Source organism: Babylonia areolata, chromosome 24, assembly GCF_041734735.1.
Source record: "Babylonia areolata isolate BAREFJ2019XMU chromosome 24, ASM4173473v1, whole genome shotgun sequence".
Lineage (NCBI taxonomy): Eukaryota > Metazoa > Mollusca > Gastropoda > Neogastropoda > Buccinidae > Babylonia > Babylonia areolata.
This window is the reverse complement of record NC_134899.1, coordinates 52,304,555-52,329,554: the sequence shown is the minus strand read 5'-3', so window position 1 is coordinate 52,329,554 and position 25,000 is coordinate 52,304,555. Positions and strand designations below refer to the sequence as shown.

Genomic DNA, 25,000 nt, shown 5'->3' with positions numbered 1-25,000 from the left:
CACTCGCATCAAGCGAGAGGAAAATTAACTAGATCCCCTTCCCCGCCCGCGCTCCCCCCCCCCCCCCAATTCCCCAATGCCCTCCCTCTCCCCCCCCCCCCACTCCCTCACCCCACAAACACTTGCTGTATCAAATGGTTCAGTCAGCAGCTTCCTTGCTGGTATCAGACAAGTTGTTTTGAGAGGTTTAAAATAAAATGGAAAGAAAAAAGAAAAAGAAAGAAAATCCTCATCGGTTGGTTTGGTCGAGCTGTTCGATGCGCTGGCCATGATGTGCGGGTCAATGTATCGAACTCTGTGGATGTGAGTCTGGTTTCTGATAGCAGCTGAGAGCACTGTGTGTGTGTGGTGTGTGTGTGTGTGTGTGAGTAGAGAGAGAGAGAGTTTTGACGCGCACGTGTGATAATCCAGGAAGTGAAAAAGAGAAAAAAAAAGAGAAAATTCCTTTCCATCTGTTTACCCTCTCGGGCGAACAGCATTCCCACCTGTACCCCCCCCCCCCCCCCACCTCCACCCTCCAACATCTTCTGTCAACGTTTCCGCTGTGGTTATCTCATTAGCCTTGCAATGCCCTCGATGAAAAACAGATCTCGCTAAATCAGTCACAGCCTCGGGTCATTAGCTTCCGTGCAACCTCAACGCCCAAAGTCTCACCTCTTCTTCCCACTTAGTTCTCTCGTCTGCGAAAACGGTTGTTTACCTGCTCGTCGCACATCACATGAGAACACGTGCTGATTTGCTCCTGAACTGCTACCAACATCTTGCAGAATCAAGTAAAAGAAGATCGCGCGCAGACCCACTCATGAAAAGTTCATAGACGCACACACCGAGAAACACACACACACACACGCAAACACACACACTTAAGACACACGGACACGTAAGCATGCACAAGCGCAGGTTCTCCCGCTGTGACTTGCTAAACGTGCGAGAACTGAAGCGGAGAACGCACAAGTAGAGAAACAGCTCGGCTAAAATTTGGGAAGAAACTATAAAAGATATTCCCGAAGGAGAACAAAATCCTTCGGGTGAACAAAGGTCAGTGGCGTCTGTACAGTTGTCTACTGAGCCCGAGCGGGACAGGAGCTGACAGTAGATAAACATGGGGGTTGTCCCAAAAGGATGAGTCCCAACGGTACTAGGCTCAGAAGGATCAGTCCCAGAGGCAGTGAGTTCCAGTAGGATTTGTCCCAGTGGGCCCGCCTCCCTGATTCCATCTCGTCCCATGAGAAGGGCATACAACAAACGGAATGTTTTCAGCAAGCACCGCTGTTCTGGTGAACCAGAACCACACCCCCACCCCACCCACACCCCACACCAACACCACCCCACCCCACACCCTACAACACCCCACCCCACCCCACACCAACACCACCCCACACCCTACAACACCCCACAACAACATCCCACACCAACACCACCCCACACCCAACAACATCCCACACCAACACCACCCCACACCCTAGAACACCCCACAACAACATACCACGCCCAACAACACCCCACACCAACACCACCCCACACCCTACAACAACACCCCACACCCAACAACACCCCCCATCACACCCTACAACACAACAACACCCCACACCAACACCACCCCACACACCATCACCCTACGTAAAACTCACGTCTCGTTGAAGGAGTTCCTCGTGGCGTCCATCTGAACGCTGTTCTCCTCGATCAAGAAGCGCATGCGCTCGAAGAAGGAGGCGGTGGGGGAGGGGGCGTCCTTGCTCAGCAGGATGTCGTTGGGCTCGGGCGCCGTGCGGCAGAACACGCTCTTCCGGCAGGCCACGCTCTCGCAGCAGTCCGGGTCGTAGCAATCCTTGAGGCCGTCTAGCAGAACACAACGAACAACCCCACATCATCACCAAGCATTAAGGCATTCACCGCACGAACCGCCCCCCGACCGAAGGCAGTTGATTTAAGAGAGGTGTGTGTGTGTGTGTGTGTGTGTGTGTGTGTGTCTTGGCTTGAGAGTGATTGTGTGTGTGATGGGTAGTTTGTGTGTGTGTGTGTGTGCGTATGTGTGTGTGGAGAAAGCGGTGTGGAGGGCAGCGAGTGTGGTGAGAAGAGAAGAGAAAGAGGGTTTTATTATGTGTGCGTGTGACTGTAAATGCGCGCGCGCGCGCGCGCGTGTGTGTGCATGTGTGTGTGTGCGTGTGTGTGTGTGTGTTGCTCCAAAATAATAGACTCCTATGCGTTGTTGTAATGCACGAAACTCCCCTTTTTTTTTTTTCCTGTGAGACGGCCAGCCAAACTAATAAATGAAAGTGTGTGTGTGTGTGTGTGTGTGTGTGTGTCTGCGTGTATGTGGTGTGGTGTTATATGTATGTATGTATGTCTAGGTAGGCGAACTTAGAATGGGCAAAACGGGATCTTCATTTCACCAGTAGGCGAATTGGAAATATGCGAAACGGGGGATAGGCGAATCTTGACGCCATCCCCACCACACACACACACACCACACACACACACACCACACACACACACACACACACTGACCATTGTCGTTGTCCAGCTCGTCCGAGCACTTGGTCTCGCGGGCCAGGTTGCAGTCGTCTCCCTTCCAGCCGTCCCTGCAGTCGCACTGCCAGCCGTCTCCGTAGCGTCTGCACTCCCCGTGCCCGCTGCACTCTTTGGGACACCCGTCTGTTTTATCACACACACACACACACACACACACGCGCGCGCGCACAAACACACACACACAAGGTATTGTTATATGATATCGATATAATATATAATGTCTATCCTCGGTCGGAGACCGACCGGCGCAATAGCCGAACGTTGGACGTTCGATCTGAGGGTCCCGGGTTCGAATCACGGTGACGGCGCCTGGTGATGGAGATTTTTACGATCTCCCACGTCAACATATGTGCAGACCTGCCAATGCCTGAACCCTCCTTCGTGTGTATACGCAAGCAGAAGATCAAATATGCACGTTAAAGAACCTGTGAATCCATGTCAATGTTCGGTGGGTTATGGAAACAAGAACATACCCAGCATGCACACCCCCGAAAGCGGAGTATGGCTGCCTACATGGCGGGTTAAAAACGGTCATACACGTAAAGCGTGTGAACGTGGGAGTTGCAGCCCACGAACGCAGAAAAAGAAGGCCGGAGACCAATCTCTAAGCGCTTTACAAACTAAGGTTAATTTGTACACAATATCTTGCCTACCTGTGTAGAGCCGACTGACGGCTGCCATTTGGGCGCTCATCATTCGTTTCCTGTGTCGTTCAATCAGATTTCGGGCATACACACCAAACACACCCAGACAGACATGTAACGTTTTACGCGTAGGACCGTTTTTGTTTATGTACCCCGCTATGTAGGCAGCCATACTCCGTTTCCGGGGATGTGCATACAGACACAGTCGACGGACAGACAGGTGAGGGACAGGGAGAGATGGGCGATGAGGGGGGTGGGGGAGCTAAAAGCGGAAACTGAGAATTAATTGTGTCTTGAAGGCACTTTCCTACCTACCAAGGCACCCTTCGAAGGTGGAGGGGGAAGAGGAGGAGGAGGAGAAGAAGAAGGAGGTGGAGGAGGAGGAGGAGAAGAAGGAGGAGGAGGAGGAGAAGAAGAAGAAGCAGAAGGTCACAGGACAGAAATGAGAAAGAAAAGGGGTAGAGGGAAAGAGCAGGCATGAAAACGAAGAAGACGAACAAGAAAAAAAAGAAGAGAAAAATAAAATTCCCTCTTCTTCCGCACTCCCTACACCCCTCCCCCAAAAAACAAAACAAAACAAAAAACCCGCTGCGCTACAACCCCCGCCCCCCAAAAAAGTCCCCCCCTCCCAACCTCTTTTCTCTTCCCCCCCCCCCCAACCCCCTCCTCGTCCCCCCCACCCTCCCCCCTACTTATCCCCCACCCATCCCCCATTCTCACATCCCGAAAAGAACTGAAGTGTAATGCGCACAGTACAAGCTTTAAGCGTGTTTGATGCTGTTCTGTCTCGGCTTGTACTGTAACCACATGTACTGTTGTTGAACAATTAATTATCAATTTCTCCTTCTCCTCCTCCTCCGTTCGTGGGCTGCAACCTCCCACGTTCACTCGTATGCGCACAAGTGGGATTTTTTTTACGTGTATGACCGTTTTTACCCCCGCCATGTGGAGCAGTCATACTCGGTTTTGGGGGGATAAATATCTATTTAAACCATCCCAAAAAGAAAAATAACAACAAAACACACACACACACACTCACACACACACACGCTCACACACACACACACTCACACACACACACGCATACTCACACACTCACACACACACACACACACTGACTCACACACACACTCACACACACACACACACTTACACCCACCCACACACACTCACACCCACCCACACACACACTCACACCCACTCACACACACACACTCACACACACACACACACACACACACACTCACACACACACACACACACACACACTGACACACACACTCTCTCACACACACACTCTCTCTCTCTCTCTCACACACACACACACACTCTCTCACACACACACTTACATTCACACACACTCACACACCCTCACACTCACACACACACACTCTCTCTCTCTCTCTCACACACACACACTTACACTCACACACACACACACACACACACACAACCCAACAACTCACTGATGGTGCAGTGCTTCCCGTTCCAGCCCTTGTCGCAGACGCAGGACCCGTTGGCGCAGAAGCCGTGGGTCTTGCACCTCCGGTCGCACTGCAGCTGGTCGCACAGGGCCCCGGCCCACCCTGCCTCGCACTCACACCGCTGGCTGCGACAGTGGCCGTGCACACAGGCCAGACGACACACCTCTGTCCACACCCAAAGGGGGGCGGGGGGGGGGGGGGGGAGGTCAAGGTAAGTAAGTAAATGGATGAATGAATGGATGGACAGATTAAAATTAAATTAAAAATATTGCTTAGAGCCCAGCCGACCATGAAGGCCATGGATGGACAGATAGATAAATAAATAAAATTAATGATAAATATGCAAATGAAGAAATGAACGAATAGACGAACAACTAACAGCAGATAAATGAACAAATAAATAAATAGAGGAATGAATACTAAAAAAAACAAAACAAAAAAAAAAAAACACACAAAAAAACAACAGATAAATCAACGAATTATAAATGAATAAATAAATGAATAAATAAATAAATACACGGTGTTATTGTCATCATCAGGCTAAGGCAAGCTACCAAAACTTAAATCAATTAACCACCCCACCCCCACCTCCACCGCCCCATCTGATTCAGCATCATGTGTGGGCGAGAAGTTATACATTAAAAAAAACAAAACAAAACAAAAACACCCAAACAAACAAACAACCCCCCCAAAACAACAACAACAACAACTGCTTTTTCAGCACACTATCTGACACAACTTTCCTTCACCAGTCCAACAATGTCATTGTACATGACAAAAACCCGTGTCAGAAACCCACACAATGCAACTCAAAACATCGACAACAGAATGATTATTCAAGGTCGATGCAACGTTTAAAGCAATTGTCATGAACCCCGTCGTACTATTATTAAAAAGAAAAAAAAGAAAAAAAAAAGATGGTTCCCGAAGAGTAGTTATTTAATTCATCAACAGCGTTAACAAGAAACAAATTGATAAGCTTCTCTGCAGCAGTAAAACTCAAAAATTAAAAGCAACTCACCAATTCAAAACAACAACAACAAAAAAAAGAAAACAAACTCAACATCAATTTCATTACTGGCATTTAAAACAAAAAACGAGCCTCCAGTTTACAACTTTTCCCACAAAATGATCATAACTATTTGGTGTTGAGTTAATGACTAAATCATTAATGGTGGGTGTCGTGATGTGGTCAGTCAGTGAATTAGCAACAGTCTCATGCAGTGAAAAGGATGGTGTGGTTATCGGCACAGCATCAAGTTGGGTGTCAGCGTCCATACACACAGCACCATGCCGCTTTTCGTCAAAGCCTCGCATGCCGTCAATATAATATTCTTCATTCCTGTGTAGGTACATGTCACCAGTATACCACGTGCATTCCTGTGTAGGTATAGCATACACGCTTTACAGCACTGCCTATCATGTTTGGTCCACCACAACGCCCTTAGCTTCAAGAAATGTCAAATTCCCTTCAACCAATGACGGAACAAATCATGAAAAGTAAAATAATAAATAAATAAGAAAACACAATTTTTAACCCCTTAACCACAAAAAAACACCCCAAAACAAAAACAAAAAGTATGTGGTGAAAAGGGATATGATAGAATGGGTGTGGGAAGGTAGGTATGGGGGAAGGAGAGAGGAGGAGGGGGGGGGGGTATGGGCAGGCAAGCTGCTGTAGATAGTTAAGATACCTGCGGTATCAAAAAACCAAAATTCACTTGTGGAAAAACACAGAAAAGACAGTGGCTAATAATAGCTGGGGATTCCCCCCTGCGATGTATAGAAAATATGGCCTATCCTACCACCGAACATTAAGAGCAGTAGGTTCATGGATAACAGACCAATGAATGGTCACCTTTCGGTGACATGGGTCCTCGACCACGCCTGTGCATAAATGCGAGCTTGGCGGTGAAAGGGTTAAAGAGTCTGATGATAACACTTGACTCGCGAAGTTACAGCAATAAGGCAGATGGACAAAAACAACAGTAAAACTAAATACTGGCAAAGGATCGTTAATAATAATAATAATAATAACGTATTTCGTAATCATAAACATGTCGAGAAGGTATCAGTCTCAAGAATGTAACATATGAAATACATAGCAATTAAAGAAATATCGCTGAATAACGTATGGAGATGCTAAAAAGATACAAGGAAAAAAGAAGAAGAGGAGGAAGAAGAAAAGGAGGAGGAAGAAGAAGAAGAAGAAGAAGAAGAAGAAGAAGAAGAAGAGAAACCCACAAACCAAAAAGTAACTTCATTCGATAAACAACGCTGTCAAACAATACTTCTTATATATAAACTAATCTTTAACAAACATAGAACAAAAGAACACACCAATTTACAAACAAATGAAATATATCATCGAATCAGGGTCGCGCTGGACTATAGCGATACGCTGACACTTGGGACAGTAACGCTAATTTCACAATCATCATCATTATCTTTATGATATAAAACAATCATCATCATTATCGTTATCATGATACAAATCTGCTGTGATAAGAACATAATGCAATACTCTCACAAACAATACGGATAAATTAACGATAAAAAGAAAAATAACCAAAATAAATGAGTAACAGACCAATAAGATATTGTTTTACTCGACATAATAATGCAAAACTATTCAGTCAATCAACCGATTAAACAGTCCATCATTGAATCAAATATGTTGCAACATTCAAAACAGTACAAGCGTGTGTCGTCATTGAAACTTTCAACTTTATCTTCAAACCCACACGTAAGTTCAACCAAATATATCTCCATTATCCTTTAACAAAAGTAACGGCCTTCTTTTGAAATTGTTTCATGCAATGCAGTGACGTGGTTATCATTTAAAAATTTTTTTTTTTTAGTACGAAACGTTAATAGGGTGCGGGGGGGAGGTGGGGTAGAGGATGAGGTATGTAAGTGTATGCATGCCTACACTGTGGGAGCAACAGGATATTGGAACGTATATACATATATCTTTGTATATATGTGTGTGGGGTTGGGGGTGGGAGATATGGGCGTATGTGTGTGTGCTTGTACAAATAAGTTCATCTCTGTGAGTGTTTGTGTGTGTGTGTGTGTGTGTGTGTGTGTGTGTGTGTGTGTGTGCCGTGGAAGCTGCGATACGTAGATTAGAAATAAGTGTGTGGAGGAGGGGGGTAGAGGAGGTGCAGGGTAATGTGTGTGTGTGTGTGTGTGTGTGTGTTGGAGCTCATGTACGTTTACATGTATTTAACTGTGCTTTCATATCTGTGAAACTGCATGTTTGGTGCATATTTGTTATGCATGTGTGGGTGTATGTGTGAATGTGTGTCTTCATGTTTTACATTTATTTGCTTATTTATCATCATTGTTGTCTTATTTATTTATTTTTATTATTATTATTATTATTACTACTACCTTTTTCTATATTATAAATATTATTTATTTATTTATTTATGTAAGCTTATCTATTATTTATTCCCCCCCCCTTTTTTTTTTTCCCTCAAGGCCTGACTAAGCGCGTCGGGTTACGCTGCTGGTCAGGCATCTGCCTGGCAGATGTGGTGTAGCGTATATGGTTTTGTCCGAACGCAGTGACGCCTCCTTGAGCTACTGAAACTGAAACTAATAGAATTAGTGTGCCGAATGAGATTAACATGTAAGTTGAAAACTGAACAACAATTTCATCATTTATGGTGTGTTTAAGTAGACTAAACTGCAAAGAGAGCACTGGAGAGAGCAAGTCGTTTATTGAAAAAAAAAAAACGTGCATTGATTTTCTTAAATATTTCTTTTTTTCCCCCCATCCATCTGAGTTTTATTTACTCACTTTATTTATCTATTCCATCGTGTATCTGTTTACACAATCATTTAATAATGTCAAACACTTTAGTCACACTACGTACGTATGCGTGTGAATAATACAGAACCTGTATAATTGTATTGTATTGTATTCGGAGGCAGTGGGGCGGGGGTGGTGGGTAAAATGGTGAAATGGAGCTTTCCGAGATGTTACCATCATACCGTTCCCCCCCCCATGCCCCCTCCCCCCCCCCCCCTCAATGCAGCTCTTAGGAATAAAATAAAGGTGCTTTTTTTGGTTCTTTTTGTTCTTCTTCTTCTTCTTGTTATTGTTGTTATCATTATAATCATTATTATCATTATTACAACTATAATTATCTTTATTATCATTATTGCTATTGCTATTATTATTATTTCTTTTTTTTCTCTGGGAGGGCAGGGGTGAAGGAGATGGTTATTTCGTTTTGCGTTTTAACCTTCGACAAATTGTCTCAGTCCGTCGATCAATAAGCTTAAATCTTTTGTGTCTTGACCATGATCGGCACCCTAATTTAAAAGAGTATTTCTTTTTTTTTTCTTTTTCCTTCTTCTTTTGTTGCATTTCTTCGTTTTGTTTCAGTTGTTAGTTTAAGTGATGGTTTGTTGGGGAGGTCTATGTTATCATCATTATCATCATCGTTGTTGTTGTTGTTATTATCATTGATCATTTTTGTTATCATTTCTTAAATTATAGTTGTTAGAGCTTTTGTTGCTTTCGACGTAAGGGTATTGCTACAATGCTCAACTTACAAAAAACAACGTGGATACAAAACGACGATTGGTCGACTGGAGTTTTCCCGCTATATATGTAGCTTTGTTTAATTGGGCTGTTATTTTTCGTTGTTTATCTACGATTGCGTTTCCAATGATTTCGCTTCGTTTCTTTATTCAGTTAAGTAATTAATTCGTCATGTTGTTACTTACAACAATCCTGTTTCATCGATTTCCATGGATAATTAAATCAACTCTATGCCCTAAGGTGCTTTATGTATTCATGTTTCTTTTATCAATTCATTTCCTGTCTGGAATGGATCTCTGGAATGGATTTACAATAATGACAACATACACTGTTGAAGAAATTGTTTTCCTTTCCAACATGAACATGGCATCATTGCACGACAAGGATTCTTAACTCTCAACACGGCGAAAGCTTCCGTTGAAATGTAACAATCACACACAACAAACACACAACACAACGCACACAAACATAAGCACACATGCGCATACACGCACACACACACACACACACATACAGACACTAACTCGCGCGCGCGCACACACACAGACACACACACGTTCTAATATCACTTCAAGTGGAAAGACGTTAAACTGAAGACGAACACACACGCACGCACGCACACACACACATACACACACACACACACTCACACACACACAAAACAAAACCGCACACATACAAAACCTCAAATATCATCAGATTAGTCCACAGATTTAAAGTTTCAGTTTTAACCCGCTAGTCAGTTCCTGGGAAAAAAAAATCAAAAAAAAATCGACAGACGGCTGTGCAGTTTTCAAACAGTGTACACAGTCCGACAGAACTGAGTAAGTCTGTATGCAAATCATGTTAATCACGTGATGATGCAACACGTGCTTCGTAACACCAGCAGTTTACCACACAGGGGGCGTCAACATAAACCCCGTTGGGTGGTTGGTGGGTGGGTGGGGGTCGACTGGGGGTGTTGTGTGTGGGAGGAAGGGGTGGGGGAGATACCATAAACGTTGTTGGAAAGGAGAAGAGGGATGTCAAAGGAATGAAAAAAAAAAAAAAAAAAATCACACACACACACAAAACACAAAAGAAACAAAAGAACAATACCAAAGAAAAAGTCAATAACAAAGAGAGACCAACTAAGACAATGGGGTCACATGCACACGAGAGAGAAAATATCAACAAAGAAGATTCATGCCACACAAATAGCACAACACCAACACCAACAACACTAACGATGACAATAAAAAAAAAAAGGAAAAAAGAAAAAAAAGAAAAAAAAAAGACACACCAGAAGTATTATTGGCACGGCAAACAACTATAAGTAATAGTGAAAATAATTCAAGCATGCAAAGCAACGTGCTGTATCTACAGAGCTGAAGAAAAAAAAACCAGTTAGTCAGCAAAGCTCAAGACAGCCACCCAGCGCAACACAGCAAAGCGGAAAAAAAACAAAAAAAAAAACGAAAACAGGAAAACAGAAAAAAAAAACCGGGTTTGGGTTTGGAGAAACGCCTTCAAGTTTAAAGCAGCTGCTCACCTCAAAATGCATTCCATACAAACCACACCAGTGTGTGCAGGTGTGTGTGTGTGTGTGTGTGTGTGGGTGTGGATGTGTGTGGATGTGTGTGGATGCTCTGTGTGTGTGTGTGAGTGTGCGCGCGCGCGAGCGTGATTTGGCTAATTTAAGGTTGATAATTAGTAAGTAGTAGTTCAAATAATCAGGAGGAGAAGTGGAGGAGGTGGAGGAACAGAAACTGAAAAGCGTTAGTATGGGAGGGGAAGAAAACCATGCCATATATTTCATACCAAACCTAGTTCATCAAAGTCACTTTAAAAAAAAAAGAAAAAAAAAAGATTGCTATTTCCTCAGCCTCCTCTTTTCCAGTGTCTCACCCTCTGCCTAAACTCTCTTCCCCCCTCCTCCCCTCCCCCCTCCTCATCCCTCCTTCCCTGAACCCATCCATATCTATCTCTCTCACTCGGACTTTCTTCTGTCGACGCTGCCAGCTGGAGCACTTCGTCGTGGAATTTATAATTTTCTTCTGCTTTCACTCACATCAACCGAAAATTTTATTTCTCTCTCCCCCTCTCTCTTCTCTTCTCTCTCTTTTGCCTGTTATCCTGTTATTCTACTCTTTGTCTATCCGTTCTCTACCTCTCCCCTTCTCATCCTCAAAAGAAAACTTTGAGAATGAATGAATGCGATAAAAAGTATAACTGTATCCTTTCTTTTCAATTCTTCGTTCGTTCGTTACCTGCGCGCCTCCCCACCATTCTCCGATACATTCGCTCCTCCACAGTGACAAATAAATCAACTTTCTGCGGTTTAAAAAAGAAAAAAAAATCAAAATTCTTTTATACGGATACCTAACAATTACGTAATACTACCCTCCATCTCTAATAAATCGATGCTCACAGTCGCAGAGATTTAACTCTTTTCTGCCATGGTCTTTGCCTATCCCTATCAACTGCACAGGCCATCCCATGTAACGCCGTTCATTAACTCTCTCACTACCGTCACCGACTGACGGATTCCTTGTTACCGTTCACGTTCAAGTCTGTCCACAAAGAGTCAGATAAAGGTAAGGACGGAGTCCTAACTAGGAAACAGCTAGAGGAACAAAACTACGACCTTTCAAACACTACCCCCCAAAACCATCAGTCTAAGTTGGCTAGTTTGTTTCTCAAACTCTAGTCACATCAACAACAGCTTGCTACTATTCACACTCTGCTAAATCAGTAGCGAGCTAACTAACCGGCTAGCATTCAAGTCACTCGCTTTTGTTTTTAGTATCCACACTTTCTGTGATGGCAACAGAAGAGTTAATTGTTAAATTTTTTTTTTATCTCTCATTTGTGTGTGTGTGTGTGTGTGTGTGTGTGTGTGTGTGTGTGTGTGTGTGTGTGTGTGTGTGTGTGTGTGTGTGTGTGTGTGGTTTACCCCCCTCCCAAGTAGCTTCACCTTGTGGTTGGGTTAAAAGGGAGGCGTTTTTATTCTATTTTATTTTAATTTTTTTATTTTTCAAATTACCTGTTTCACAATCAGGACCGGTGAAATGACGCTCACACCTACACGAGCCACGGTCCACGTCAAACACGCCGCGGCCAGAGCAGTTTTTAGCGCACACAAGAGTGACATTAATTTTGTCCGGCAGGCTGCAGTCGCTGCCTTTGAAGCCGTTAAAGCAGCGGCACTGGCCGTGGACGCAGACCCCTTGCCCAGAGCAGTTAGGCACGAGGCAGTCGACTGCAAAGCGCCACCCACACAGGCAGAGGACAGGGGTGGTGGTGGCGGTGGTGGTGGTGGTGGTGGAGGAGGAGGTAAACAGAACGGAAACAAACAGAAACAAGAAAAAAAAAAAAACTCTCAAAAAATGAGGACACAACACGCTGACAACATCAACAAAAAGAAGTTGGTAGAGGTGGACATCAAAAAGGATAGCGACAAAGCAGACAGTGCAAAGGAACACAGTAAGACAAAAAGGACGAACAAAGGAGTGAAAGAGAGGAAAAGCGAAGAGAAGGGAAACGTCTGGAGAGAGAGAGAGAGATAGAGACAGAGACAGCCTGAAGCCACACTACAATCTATCTTGCACTCCATACATGTACACTACGAAAGGATACATCATAATCTTGGCTGCACGGTATCAGAAGCAAGCGACTCCTCAGCGAGGAACTGATCGTGAAGAAACGTATCCAGGATCCAGCTGCCAGCTAGCTGCATTGCTCGGACGGAAGAGCCTAGTATGGTCCGTAACCCGCTACTAACTGTGTGTGTAGTATGGAACTGACCAATGGCGTAGTTCGCTCAACGTAGGCATTTAGAGTCACGTGCAACTGTCAAAACGTTAGAACCAAGCAATGCAGCTGGCACCAGGAGCACTTATGGAAATAAGACAGGCAGAAAGTAGTGTCGACGGTCGATGATTATACGTCAGCAAAAGCTCCCACTACCCCCCCCCCCCCTTTTTTTTGTGTGTGTGTGTGTGGATTTACAAATTACGTTCAGAGATGAATCTCGTCCGAAGAAAACCGTCCTTAATAAGCAAACAGTTGCCACTTTTTTTTTTTTCTCTGGAAGACTCCAAGATTGGAGCATACCCGAAGTGAAAAAAAGAAGAAAAAAAAGAAGAAAAAAAAAAAGAGAAGTAACATGAGTTAATTTAGAAACCTGTATGAAGTCTCACACGTTTCATTTCCGGAGGCTGTGGATTTTCTTTCCCCTTTCCGTGCGTTTTTCTTTTTCTTTCTTTCTTTCTCTCTTTTTGTTTTATTAGACACATTCCTTTGTCTTCTTCTTTAGTGCGCTAACCTTTTTTTTCTGAAGCTGTATGCCGCAATCACACACACACACACGACACTGTGTGTGTATTCTATAGCACGTAAAGCTTGGGAAGTGGGGGTGGGGAGAGGGGTGGGGGTGGGGGCAAAACTGGAGGGGGAAAAAAAATCACAAGCAAATTATTTTCCTAATAACAGCAACTGATTTCTGACACAGAAGTCCCCCTCGCCGCACCCACCCACCCACACATCCCTACCCTACCCCCTCCCTTACCCCCCATTCCCCCACGTCTCCTCTCTCACCACTCGCCTCCAACCACCCCACCTTACACTACCCTGTCCCCATTCCTCCCCCTCCCCCCCCCCTTCCCTTTCGCTCGAACCATGCCACGAGAACAACAAACATTTGTATTTGTCCTTCTTTTTATCACAACAGATTTCTCTGCGTGAAATTCGGGCTGCTCTCCCCTGGGAGAGCGCGTCACTACACTGCAGCGCCACATTTTTTTTTTTCCCCTGCGTGCAGTTTTATTTGTTTTCTCCTATCGAAGTGGATTTTTCTACAGAATTTTGCCAGGAACAACTCTTTTGTTGCCGTGGGTTCTTTTACGTGCGCTAAGTGCATGCTGCACACGGGACCTCGGTTTATCGTCTCATCCGAATGACTAAGCGTTCAGACCACCATTCAAGGTCTAGTGGAGGGGGAGAAAATATCGGCGGCTGAGCCGTGATTCGAACCAGCGCGCTCGGATTCTCTCGCTTCCTAGGCGGACGCGTTACCTCTAGGCCATCACTCCACAATTTTTTTTTTATTTATTAAAAAAAAAAAAAAAAATTTTTTTAAAGCAGCAGCAGCAAACTGCTTTCATGACCACCGCACCCTGAAGAGATCTGACGGAAACAAAAGAATCGTCTCTACAAGCTTCCAGACTTGCAGCAGCCCCAGTGCCGGTACATATATATATATTATATCTACATGCACCCCCTTCTTTTTCTCTGCACACTGCATGCCACAGTCTTTGAGGTCTCTTAGATGCCCACGTCTCGCGTTGCGTGCGCGCAGGGCTGCAACGAAGAGGAGACAACAACAGTCTGAAAAACCAAAAAAAGAAGAAGAAAAAAGGGGCGGGAGTGGGGGGCGAGGGGGGGAAGAGTTTCCTCGTCGTCGGCTACAAAGCAATGGCTCAGCTCGCTTCTGATACCGCACAGCGTAAACGAAAAAAGAGACAGCAGAATTTTTTGTTGCTGTTGTTGCTGTTGTTGATGCTGCTGTTGCGCATGTACATACATAATCATGACAAGGAACAAAGATGGCGAGTGCAACAACGATGATGATGATGATGATAATAATAACAACAAGACCAAAAGCAGCAACAACAACAAATAATGAGAAGGAGGACGAGAAGGAAACCAGAATTCTATTTCATGGCTTTCATAGCGATAACAAACAAAAAGAAAAAAGAAAGAAGAAGAAGAAGAAGAATACAACGACAACAATAATACCGGAAATGGCATCAATAAAACATTTGCAGAGACAGCACTCAAACAAAACTCTGTTGAATAAAGCTACAGGCTGCCGACAGACTATGGTTTTATGGACTATCGAGCTGCAGAAATAGAAGAAAGACAGACAAAAACAAAACAAAACAAAACTCCCCACTCACAGAAAACCGAAAACCAGATGCACTCAGCTGACTCCGCAAAAAAGCTGACCTCATTTCTAACATTAAAAAGGCAAAACGTGAGTTTAATGGGAACGAAACCCCATAATAACATCCCTTTCCCCCCCCCGGTATATAAATGATAATAGTAATGATAATTAAAAAAAGAAGAAGGAAAAAAAAGAAGACAACCCAGAATCATCAGGATCAGGATCTGTACGTGGCAGAGGTCAATACGACCATCGTCGCAACGGAAACAAGAGAATGGATGACTATCACGTCAGTGTCATTGTTTTCAGCAGAAATAAGTCTTCGTGTTCCCGGTAATCCGATTCTCTTCACTTTTCGTTTTTTTCTTCTTTTTTTTTTTTTTTCCTTTTTATTTCTTTTTTTATTATTTTATTTTATTTTATTTTTTACAGTGCGAAGTAAAACGGTAAAAATGTACAGAGCGAATCGTGACAATTAGATGTTCATAATTTCCTTTTTGTTGCCAACCCACTTCTCTGTTCACTGCACAGAGTACAGACTCTCACAACAGAATCGTGTAGACTACTATCATTTTTTTTTTTTTTTTGGGTTCTTTTTAATACCAGCAGTCGGTGAAACTTTAATTCTGCTCAATTTAGGTATATATTTGTGCCGCGACGACGACGACGACGACGAAGGCGAAGGCGAAGAAGAAAAAGCAGGGGGGGGGGGGAGGAGGATGAGAAGGGAAAGATGTGGAGGGAGAAGAAGGAGAAGAAGAAGTAGAAGTAGAAGAAGAAGGAGAAGAAGAAGGAGAAGAAGGGGGAAAAGGAGGAAGAAGGGGGGGGGGGGGGGGGGGGGGGGAGATGTGAAGGGAGGAGAAGAAGAAGAAGAAGACGGAAGTGGATGAAAAAGAGGGGTGGGGGGGATGGGAGAGGGGTGTGGGGGGAGAACGAAATAATGAAAAGAAAGAAAAAAAAGAAAGAAAAAAAAAAAAAGGAAAATGAGAACAGGAAACAGAAGTTGTTTAAGAAAGAAGAGAATGAGGAGGAGGAGGAGGAGGAGGGAGGAGGAGGAAAGGAAGAGGTAACGAGAGAAAGACAAGGAAATAATAACAACCGTAAGCAAACAAGAAATGAAGAAAAGAACAGAAAGAAAAAAAGAAATAATGACGCAAAACCAGCAAAACAAAACAAAAACAACACACACGCAAGCAAGCAAGCGATCGCGCGGGCACGCACGCACACACACACACACACACACGCGCGCGCGCACGCACGCACAGAGCAAACAAGACACGTATCGTTCCGGAACAGCAACGTTCCAGACGCCGAAGGAACAAGAACCAGCAGGCAGGACAATCTTCCTGTCTCTCTCACTCTCTCTTTCCCTTTTCTGTCTGTCTGTCTTCATCTCTCTCACTCTCTCTTTCCCCTTTCTCTCTGTCTGTCTTCATCTCTCTCTCTCTCTCTCATTTCCCTTTCTGTCTGTCTTCATCTCTCTTTTTGTCTCTTCCCCCCCCTCTCTCTCTCTTTCCCCTTTCTGTCTGTCTGTCTGTCTTCATCTCTCTCTCTCTCACTCTCTCTTTCCCCTTTCTGTCTGTCTTCATCTCTCTCTCTCTCTTTCCCCTTTCTCTCTGTCTTCATCTCTCTGTCTCTCTCTTTCCCCTTTCTCTCTGTCTGTCTTCATCTCTCTCTCTCTCTTTCCCCTTTCTGTCTGTCTTCATCTCTCTCTCTCTCACTCTCTCTCTTTCCCCTTTCTCTCTGTCTGTCTTCATCTCTCTCACTCTCTTTCCCCTTTCTCTGTCTGTCTTCATCTCTCTCTCTGTCTCTCTCTTTCCCCTTTCTCTCTGTCTGTCTTCATCTCTCTCTCTTTCCCCTTTCCCTCTGTCTTCATCTCTCTCTTTCCCCTTTCTGTCTGTCTGTCTTCATCTCTCTTTCTGTCTCTTTCCCCTTCTCTCTCTTTGTCTGTCTGCATCTCTCTCTCTTTCTCCACTCTCCTCTTCTCTCTCTGTCTGTCTGTCTTCATCTCTCTCTCTGTCTCTTTCCCCTTCCCTCTCTCTCTTTCCTCTTTTCTCTCTCTGTCTGCATCTCTCTCTTTCTCTACTCTCCTCTTCTCTCTGTCTGTCTGTCTCTCGCCATCTCTCTCTCTCTCTCCCTCTCTCTGTGTCTCCCCCTCTATTTCTGTCTGTCTGTCTCTCCCTCCCTCCCTGTTTCTCTCGATCCTTCCTCCTCTGTCCGTCTGTCTGTCTATTCTATCTATCCCTATGTATGTCCCTCTCTGCTCTCTCTTTGTCTACCGTTCCTCTTTCTGTCAGTACAAAGAGACATTACAGAGAAAGCCATTGAAATAAACAAGAGCCAGAAAAAAGATATATCGTGGCGGAGATGGGGGCGGGGGGTAAGTGGAGGGTGTGTGTGTGTGGGGGGGGGGGGGGGTAGGGGGGGGGATAAAAAAGCAAAAACACATACGCCACGGGGGAAAAAATAGAATAAAAAAGAAATAAAAGAGGACTTGAACAATGCGAAACGACCCCTGATCTGGAATTCACACACACACACACACACACACACACACGCGTACACACACACATTTTTTTTAAGGGGAGAAAGAGAGAGGAAGAGAGAGAGGGGGGTAGAGAGAGAGAGAGAGAGAAAGAAGGAAAGAAAGAGACAGAGAGAGAGAGAGAGAGAGCGACAGAGAGACAGAGAGTGAGAGAGAGAGAGAAAGAGATAGGGAGAGAGTGAGATAGAGATAGAAAGAGAGAGACAGAGAGAGAGAGAGAGAGAGAGAGAGAGAGAGAGACTGACAGAGAGACAGAGAGGCAAAGAGAGAGAGTGTGTGAGACACACACACACACACACACACACACGCATACGCACACGCACCTAATATCACTTCAAGTGGAAAGACATTAAACCGAGACAACGCACACACACACACACACACACACACGCACACAAACACACAAAATAAAATAATAAAGAAATAAATGAAAATGAAACGAAGGATGGGGAAAAGGAAAGCTTCAGCCGTCTATCTTGCAGCAGCAGCAACAGATTTATATCATTTCAATAATAACACACGCTCACTCGTGCGCGGGCGCGCGCACACACACACTCAAACGCACACTCTAATAAACGGTTCTATGTTCAGAAAAAAACAGAAAGAAAGAAAGAGAGAGAGAGAGAGAGAGAAAAAAAAAGAAGAAAAAAAAAAGGAAAACCGGAAGTATTTCGAAAAGTGCGTTTTGCTGAAGCCAACTTTAGAGTTCCGTATCTCGAAGAGGGGGGAAGATGTCTGTTTCAGTTTAACTCTCTCCATACGAACGGCGAAAGAGACGACGTTAACAGCGTTACACCCCAATTACCATCATCAAAACATTGCAAGCGGAAGGCTCTTATACTGAAGACGTGAATGTTGACAAAGAATACCACAATTCTGACGACGGAAGCTAAAGGTTGGGTCATTCAGACACCCACTGGACATCCGAGGGGTCTGTGTAGAGGAGAAGAGAGGACTGGCCGTACTGAGAGAGTCAAAGGAGGTGACAAAGCATACGGGGTGATCCATAAAGGCTACACCGATCTGCTGAAAAAAGAAAGAAGCAGCAGATTCCGGTCTGTAGCATAAATCTGAGGCACTGGACTGGTTGGGCCTGGAGAGACAGAGAGAGAGAGAGAGAGAGAGAGAGAGAGAGAGAGAGAGAGAAAATCGGAGAAACTTCCGATAAACGAGTCCACACACACATAAAAAAGCTTCTGTGGAAAAAACGCGTTTTTGAAAAGCTCTTCAGAAACAAAAAGGAAAGCTTCAGAGGAACAAGAAGGCAGATTTTTTTTTTTTTTTTTTTTTTCCCCGAAAGGATCGTATTTCGCTAAAACGAGCTTCCGACAAAGTTGTTTCAGGAAATCCCGGTTCGGTGAACCGAGTGCTTTTGCGGCGAAAATTCGAAAAAAATCCCCACAAAAACCAACAACCAAAAACAAAAACAACAAAAAACCCCCCAACAAAACAACAACAACAACCAAAAAACCCACACACACCACGTTTATCAGCAGAAAAAAAAAAGAACAAAAAAAGTCGCACTGGAGTTAAGCGGAACTGATTTTTTTCCCTTCATTTTTTCCGGTTTCCTTCCGTTTTCGATTCTTGGAAAGAAATGGCACATCTTGCCCAGGCTACATAAAACTTTTTTTCTCAAAAAGAAAGAAAGAAAGGAAGAAAGAAAGATTGAAAATAAAGAAGAAGAAGAAGAAGAAGAAGAAGAAAAACAAGCAACAAAAAAACCCGGGCTGGAGTCAGCTCTCAGTGCATCAAGTCTTCTGTCACAAGACACATAAAATGTGAATGAATACATTGATATTGAATGATCTGACTTCTACGTGAGAGAGAGAGAGAGAGAGAGAGAGAGAGAGAGAGAGAGAGAGAGAGAGAGAGAGAGAGAGAGAGAGAGAGAGGGAAGAATATAATTATTATAGAGAGAGTAAACTATCACCCACGTAAAAGTGGTACATCAACACAACACAATATATACACATGTAGAACGAAGGAGAAGGAAAGCAAATACATCTCAGACCACCAATAAAGTCAAACACTACGACTTTCACACAAAACAACCAAAAAAAAAACCATACAATACGTTGGAATCAAACATCTAAAAATGTGGTGAAACTATGAACAGATTGGATTATAATATCACAGGTTTAATACGTATAAAATAAAGCAAAACAAACAAACAAATAAACTATACAAGTCTCATCAACCGCCAAAACCAGTCTAGTTATAGCGTGATTTAAGCCAGCTATGATTACACTGTCGTTACTAATGTCATTGTAACAGAGTACAACTTAAACAACGATTACATTTATATCATATATAAGCAAAAGCGAAAAGAAAAAGAAAAGTGATACAACAAAAATCGATACAATCAAAAGCACGGTGACATCCATTAAGCACCAACAAGTACAAAGAGACAGATTAAAATTAAAATTAAAAATATTGCTTAGAGCCCAGCCGACCATGAAGGCCATAAGAGACAGATTAACCTTCACAAAAGATAAGACAAAACCCGAACGATTAACGAAGAAGAGAAACAAACAAACAAACAAACAAAAAAGTCTAGACAACTTAAATGTTAAAAGAAAAAAAGAAGAAAAAAAAATTCAGGAACAAACAGCGACAACAGAAACAACAAAAGTGACTGGAGCTAAAAACAGAAAGATATTCAAATCGAAATGCATAGGTAATGGGTCAGGGAAAAGACAGATAGATGTATAGATACATAGAGTGAGAGAGGGAGAAAGAACGAGAGAGAGAGACAGACAGGGACAGAGAAAGAGAGCGAGGGGAGTGTGTGTGTGTGTGTGTGTGTGTGGGTGGGGGGGGGGGGGGTGATGGTTCATTGCATAAGGGTAGCCAACAGCGACAACCAAAAATCATTCAAGTATACAAGGTATTACGAGAACAGAAATGTTTCACATGCTGTTTTCTAAAAACAACAACAAAAACAACAACATCACACGCACGCGCCCGCACGCACACGCACACACACAAATACAGCCAGCCTTCCAGACTTACAAACATTTGCCAACCAGCACCCGCCCAACGCACGCCCCCCCACACTCCCCCCCAAAAAAAACCAACCAAAAACAACAACAACAAACCCCACACAAACAAACAACCCCCGCAAAAAACAAAAACAACACAATCAAACAAACAAACACAACAACAACATACAAAAACCGACAGACAACCAAACCAACAACAAAAGCAAAATAACCACAAGCACCTATTGAAAAAACAACAAACAAACAAACAAAAACCGCCAACGAACTTTGCCCAAAAAAAAATCACCCAACCAGCACCACACATACACAGTATCAAAATAAAAAACGACTGTGTTATTTCTCCTTATCTCACGAATGTTTACCTTCCCTAATCCGCCCCCCCCCCACCCCCCCAAGACATTCCCCCCTACCCTTATCTTCATCATCATCATCACCACCACACAGATTATCCACCAACACAATCAAAAAGAAAAAAAAAGGGGGCCGGGGGAGGGGGGCGGGGGGGAGGCGGATATTCACTAATACTATTTCTCACCCTTCCTACTTTTTCACCCACAAATAGGAATAAATAATGTGTGTGTGTGTGTGTGTGTGTGTGTGTGTGTGTGTGTGTGTGTGTGTGTGAAATCTGAACCAAGAAAACAATACTTCCCTTGTATATTTTCCCAAGTTTCTCTTTTCCTACCATGTGTCCTAAAAAATCACACACACACACACACACACACACACACACACACACACACACACACATAAACAAATCGCTGAAACAAATGACCTACTGACCTAATTCCACAACATATCGGTGACAGATGGACATACAAATCAAAAGACACACACACACACACTCTCTCTCTCTTGTTTTTCTTTCTATCTGTTTCATTTCGCTTTTTACTGTCCAGTTTTTGATGACTTAAGAAGAGCAGTTATCCCTTCGAAGCATCATTAGCAGACTTACCTTGTTTGTGCTCACATTACTCTTGTTTTGCACAAATGAATCTGTCATTGCAAACTTGGCGGTGTTTCTTCACAAGTCAATAAAGAGGAGAAGCCTTATGAGTTGGTACTAAAAGTATACAGTCTCCATGAATTATGTAACATTTATGCCCGAATTATCTGAAATGTGTCTGATCTATGTGTGTTCAAATGGAGCAATGGCCTTTCTTGAATAGAAATCGTTATCGTTATCGTTATCACACACACGCACACACACACACACACACACACACACCACACATTAACACTAACACACAGCAAGGGATATATGAAAACAACAACGACAGACCTATGAAAAATAAGTTGTTGACTGATATACATAAAGCCATGATGAAGAAAACAAAATAAATAAATAAATAAACAAATAAATCAGTAAATAAATACATATACAGATAAATCAACTGAAACAAAAAAAAAAAAATCAAACGACACAGATTTCACTCCTGAAACCATCACATCGTTCCCATTGACGTTCCTTGAACAGCATGCAACCCACAACTGATATTAGAACGAAACAAAGCAAGACGGAAATAGAACAAGCAAGCAAGCAAGCAAGCAAGAAAGAAAAATAAGTAGTCTTCACCTCCCTTCCAAACGAAACAATAAACCCGAAATCAAAATGAAGCAAAAAAAACCCCAACATTACAAACACTGCTGTTATTTCAAGAACAAAACAACGATAAAAGAAGATAAAATAAAGAACACAAGACCGAATAAATGAAGCCTTCACAACATCTACACACTAAAAGAAAAAGAACAACAACAACAAACAACAAAACAACCGACCACATGCTTTCTGAACGATTAGAATTATCAGTAAACGCAACACAATCATCTCCCACATTCTTCACCAAAAAGACAAGCGGAAACAAAATGCACACGACTCGACCATCACTGCAAACTGCAACATCAAACTGAAAGCAAACATGTACAGACACAGACATTGACGACGTACAGACACAGACACACAGACACAGACTCTCTCTTTTAGAGAGTGGGGGAGTGTCGCAGGGGGGTGGGGGTGGGGGTTGGAAGATACAATCACACGAAAACCTGTCCGCATAATACAAACAAAAAAAATTCTCTGCATAATAAGAGAAAATATTTCTGCTGCCCCCCCCCCCCCCCCCCTTAAAACATGAAAAAAAAAATCCTCTTCATTCCTAGTTGGACAAGTTCTGTTATTAGGACACGGAATGATTCTGTCCTGTCCTCCTCCACTTCACACACACACACACACACACACCATCACTAAATCTAAACAATCAGTGGGTTAGAAACAACAACAACAACAGCTAAAAAGAAATACTTCCGAAAACAAAAGATTTATTAGGCCCTGAAAATATCCACCACCAACAGGAAAACTATCTCTGTTCGGAAACCTGCTTGTGAAACGACGGTGAGAGAAACCAAACGAATTCACCACGATGGAAACCACGACAGACACGTTACGTTACTAACTGCCTCGCCCCCAACCCCTCCACACACAACCCCCAACAGTCCCCCCCACCCCGCACCCCCCTCTCCTCATCACCCTTGCCTCTACATCGCTGATCCTCTGAAGACAACAGACAGACATCGGCGCTAAACTAAAACGACATTCTCATGCTTCTAGAAGAAGAACAACGTTCAACACTAACAAACAAACAAAAAACCACACCAAAAAACGTACGTTTATTTGAAAAAAATTATTCACACACACACACACACCAAAATAAAACGCCAAACACATACTCTTCAGGAGACAACAAAAATAGAATTAAAAACAAACAAACAAAAAAAAACAACCCAAAACACAAAAAACAACAACAAAAAACAACAACAACAACAAAACCAAAAAAAAAACCAAACACCAACAACAACCCCTCCCCCCAAAAAAAAACAACAACAACAAAAACCCCCACCAAACTTGACAAAAATAATATGTGAATTGTGAATGATATTGTCACACACACACACACACACACGTCCAACTGTGTTGGACCAACTTTGAAACAAAAGGACAATAAAGCCGACAGAAGGGAAGGAGGAGAGGTGAGGGGGAGTTTACTGGCGAGAGAAGAATAAAGGAGAACAGAAAGAAAGAAACAAAGAAAGGCAAGGCCAAAAAAAAAAAAAGAGAGAGTAATATTTCATTCAGTAACAGCAAACGAGAAAAAAGAAAAAAAAGGTGGTTGGGGGAGACAACTCACATTGAAGAGACGTGATCTATCTTTGAACACCCCCATCCCCCCCGAATTAACTGGATACTAAAATATATTGTTAAAAAAACACACAAAAAAAACAACAAAACAACAACCAAGAAATAAAAGTAAAACTAAAAAAACAACAAAAAACAACAACAACAACAACAAACAAACCAACCCAGAGAAACAAACACATACGCCGATACACAAAATACCACAGAAAACCCCTCAAACCCCTTCTTTCCAACTCCATGTTTTCCCTTCAATTCTCATCCCCCCTCCTAACCACCCACACATGCCCCCACACACAAACCCACCCCCCACACTCCCCCCAACCACCACCACCCACATCCTCCCCCCACTCCACCCCACCGGACACACAGACAACATCAGCTCTCCACCCCCGCCGACAACAACAACAACAACAACAACAGCAAATAAACACAACGTCAAAAACAAAACCAACCAACCAACCAAAGAAAACAAACAAACGAACGAACGACTCGAACCCCAAACTCACCGATGCCGCAGTCGGGGCCCTGGAAGCCCTGGAAGCAGACACACTGCCCGTTGATGCAGTGACCGTTGCCGTTGCAGTTGGGCACGGCGCACATGTGCTCGCGGAGGGAGCAGTCTGGCCCCTTGAAGCCCTTGTAGCATCGGCACCGCCCCTCCGCCAGCTCCCCCTGCCCGCTGCACACCTCGGGACACTGGTCTGTTGGTTGGGGGTGCAACGCCGCGCCGCGCCATGGGACAGGACAGCAGCAAAGGTGAACAGAAGGAAGAAGAAGAAGAAGGAAAAAAAAAAAAAAAAAAAAAGAAAGAGAAAGAAAGATGGAAGTTTATTAAGGATGATAATGATGATGATGATGATCATGATGGTGATTATATTGATACAGACAAGAGTAATAACACTGATGATGATGAATATAATACACAAACAAAAGTGATAATGCTGATGGTGGTGGTGGTGGTGGTGATGATGATGATGGTGGTGGTGATGATGATTATGGTGGTGGTGGTGGTGGTGATGATGATGGTGGTGGTGGTGGTGATAATTATAATACACAAAAGAATAATAATACTGTTGATGACAACGATGGTGATTATATTAATACAAACAAGAA

The 25,000-nt window shown here is 43.4% G+C and overlaps 1 protein-coding gene across 5 annotated transcripts in view; it reads right to left on the bottom strand.

Moving 5' to 3' along the window:
- The window catches only part of LOC143298556 (teneurin-m-like), a 282,172-nt gene that overhangs the window by 38,821 nt on the left and 218,351 nt on the right, over positions 1-25,000 (bottom strand). For 4 of the 5 annotated variants that reach the window (XM_076611431.1, XM_076611432.1, XM_076611434.1 and 1 more), the window contains 5 exons: positions 24,394-24,588; positions 12,244-12,459; positions 4,643-4,825; positions 2,509-2,655; positions 1,632-1,839 (listed from right to left, as the gene is read on the bottom strand). In XM_076611431.1, coding sequence (XP_076467546.1) covers positions 1,632-1,839; positions 2,509-2,655; positions 4,643-4,825; positions 12,244-12,459; positions 24,394-24,588 — 949 coding nt within the window. The remainder of the gene's footprint in view (positions 1-1,631; positions 1,840-2,508; positions 2,656-4,642; positions 4,826-12,243; positions 12,460-24,393; positions 24,589-25,000) is intronic. The other variant, XM_076611435.1, reaches the window with a different exon arrangement.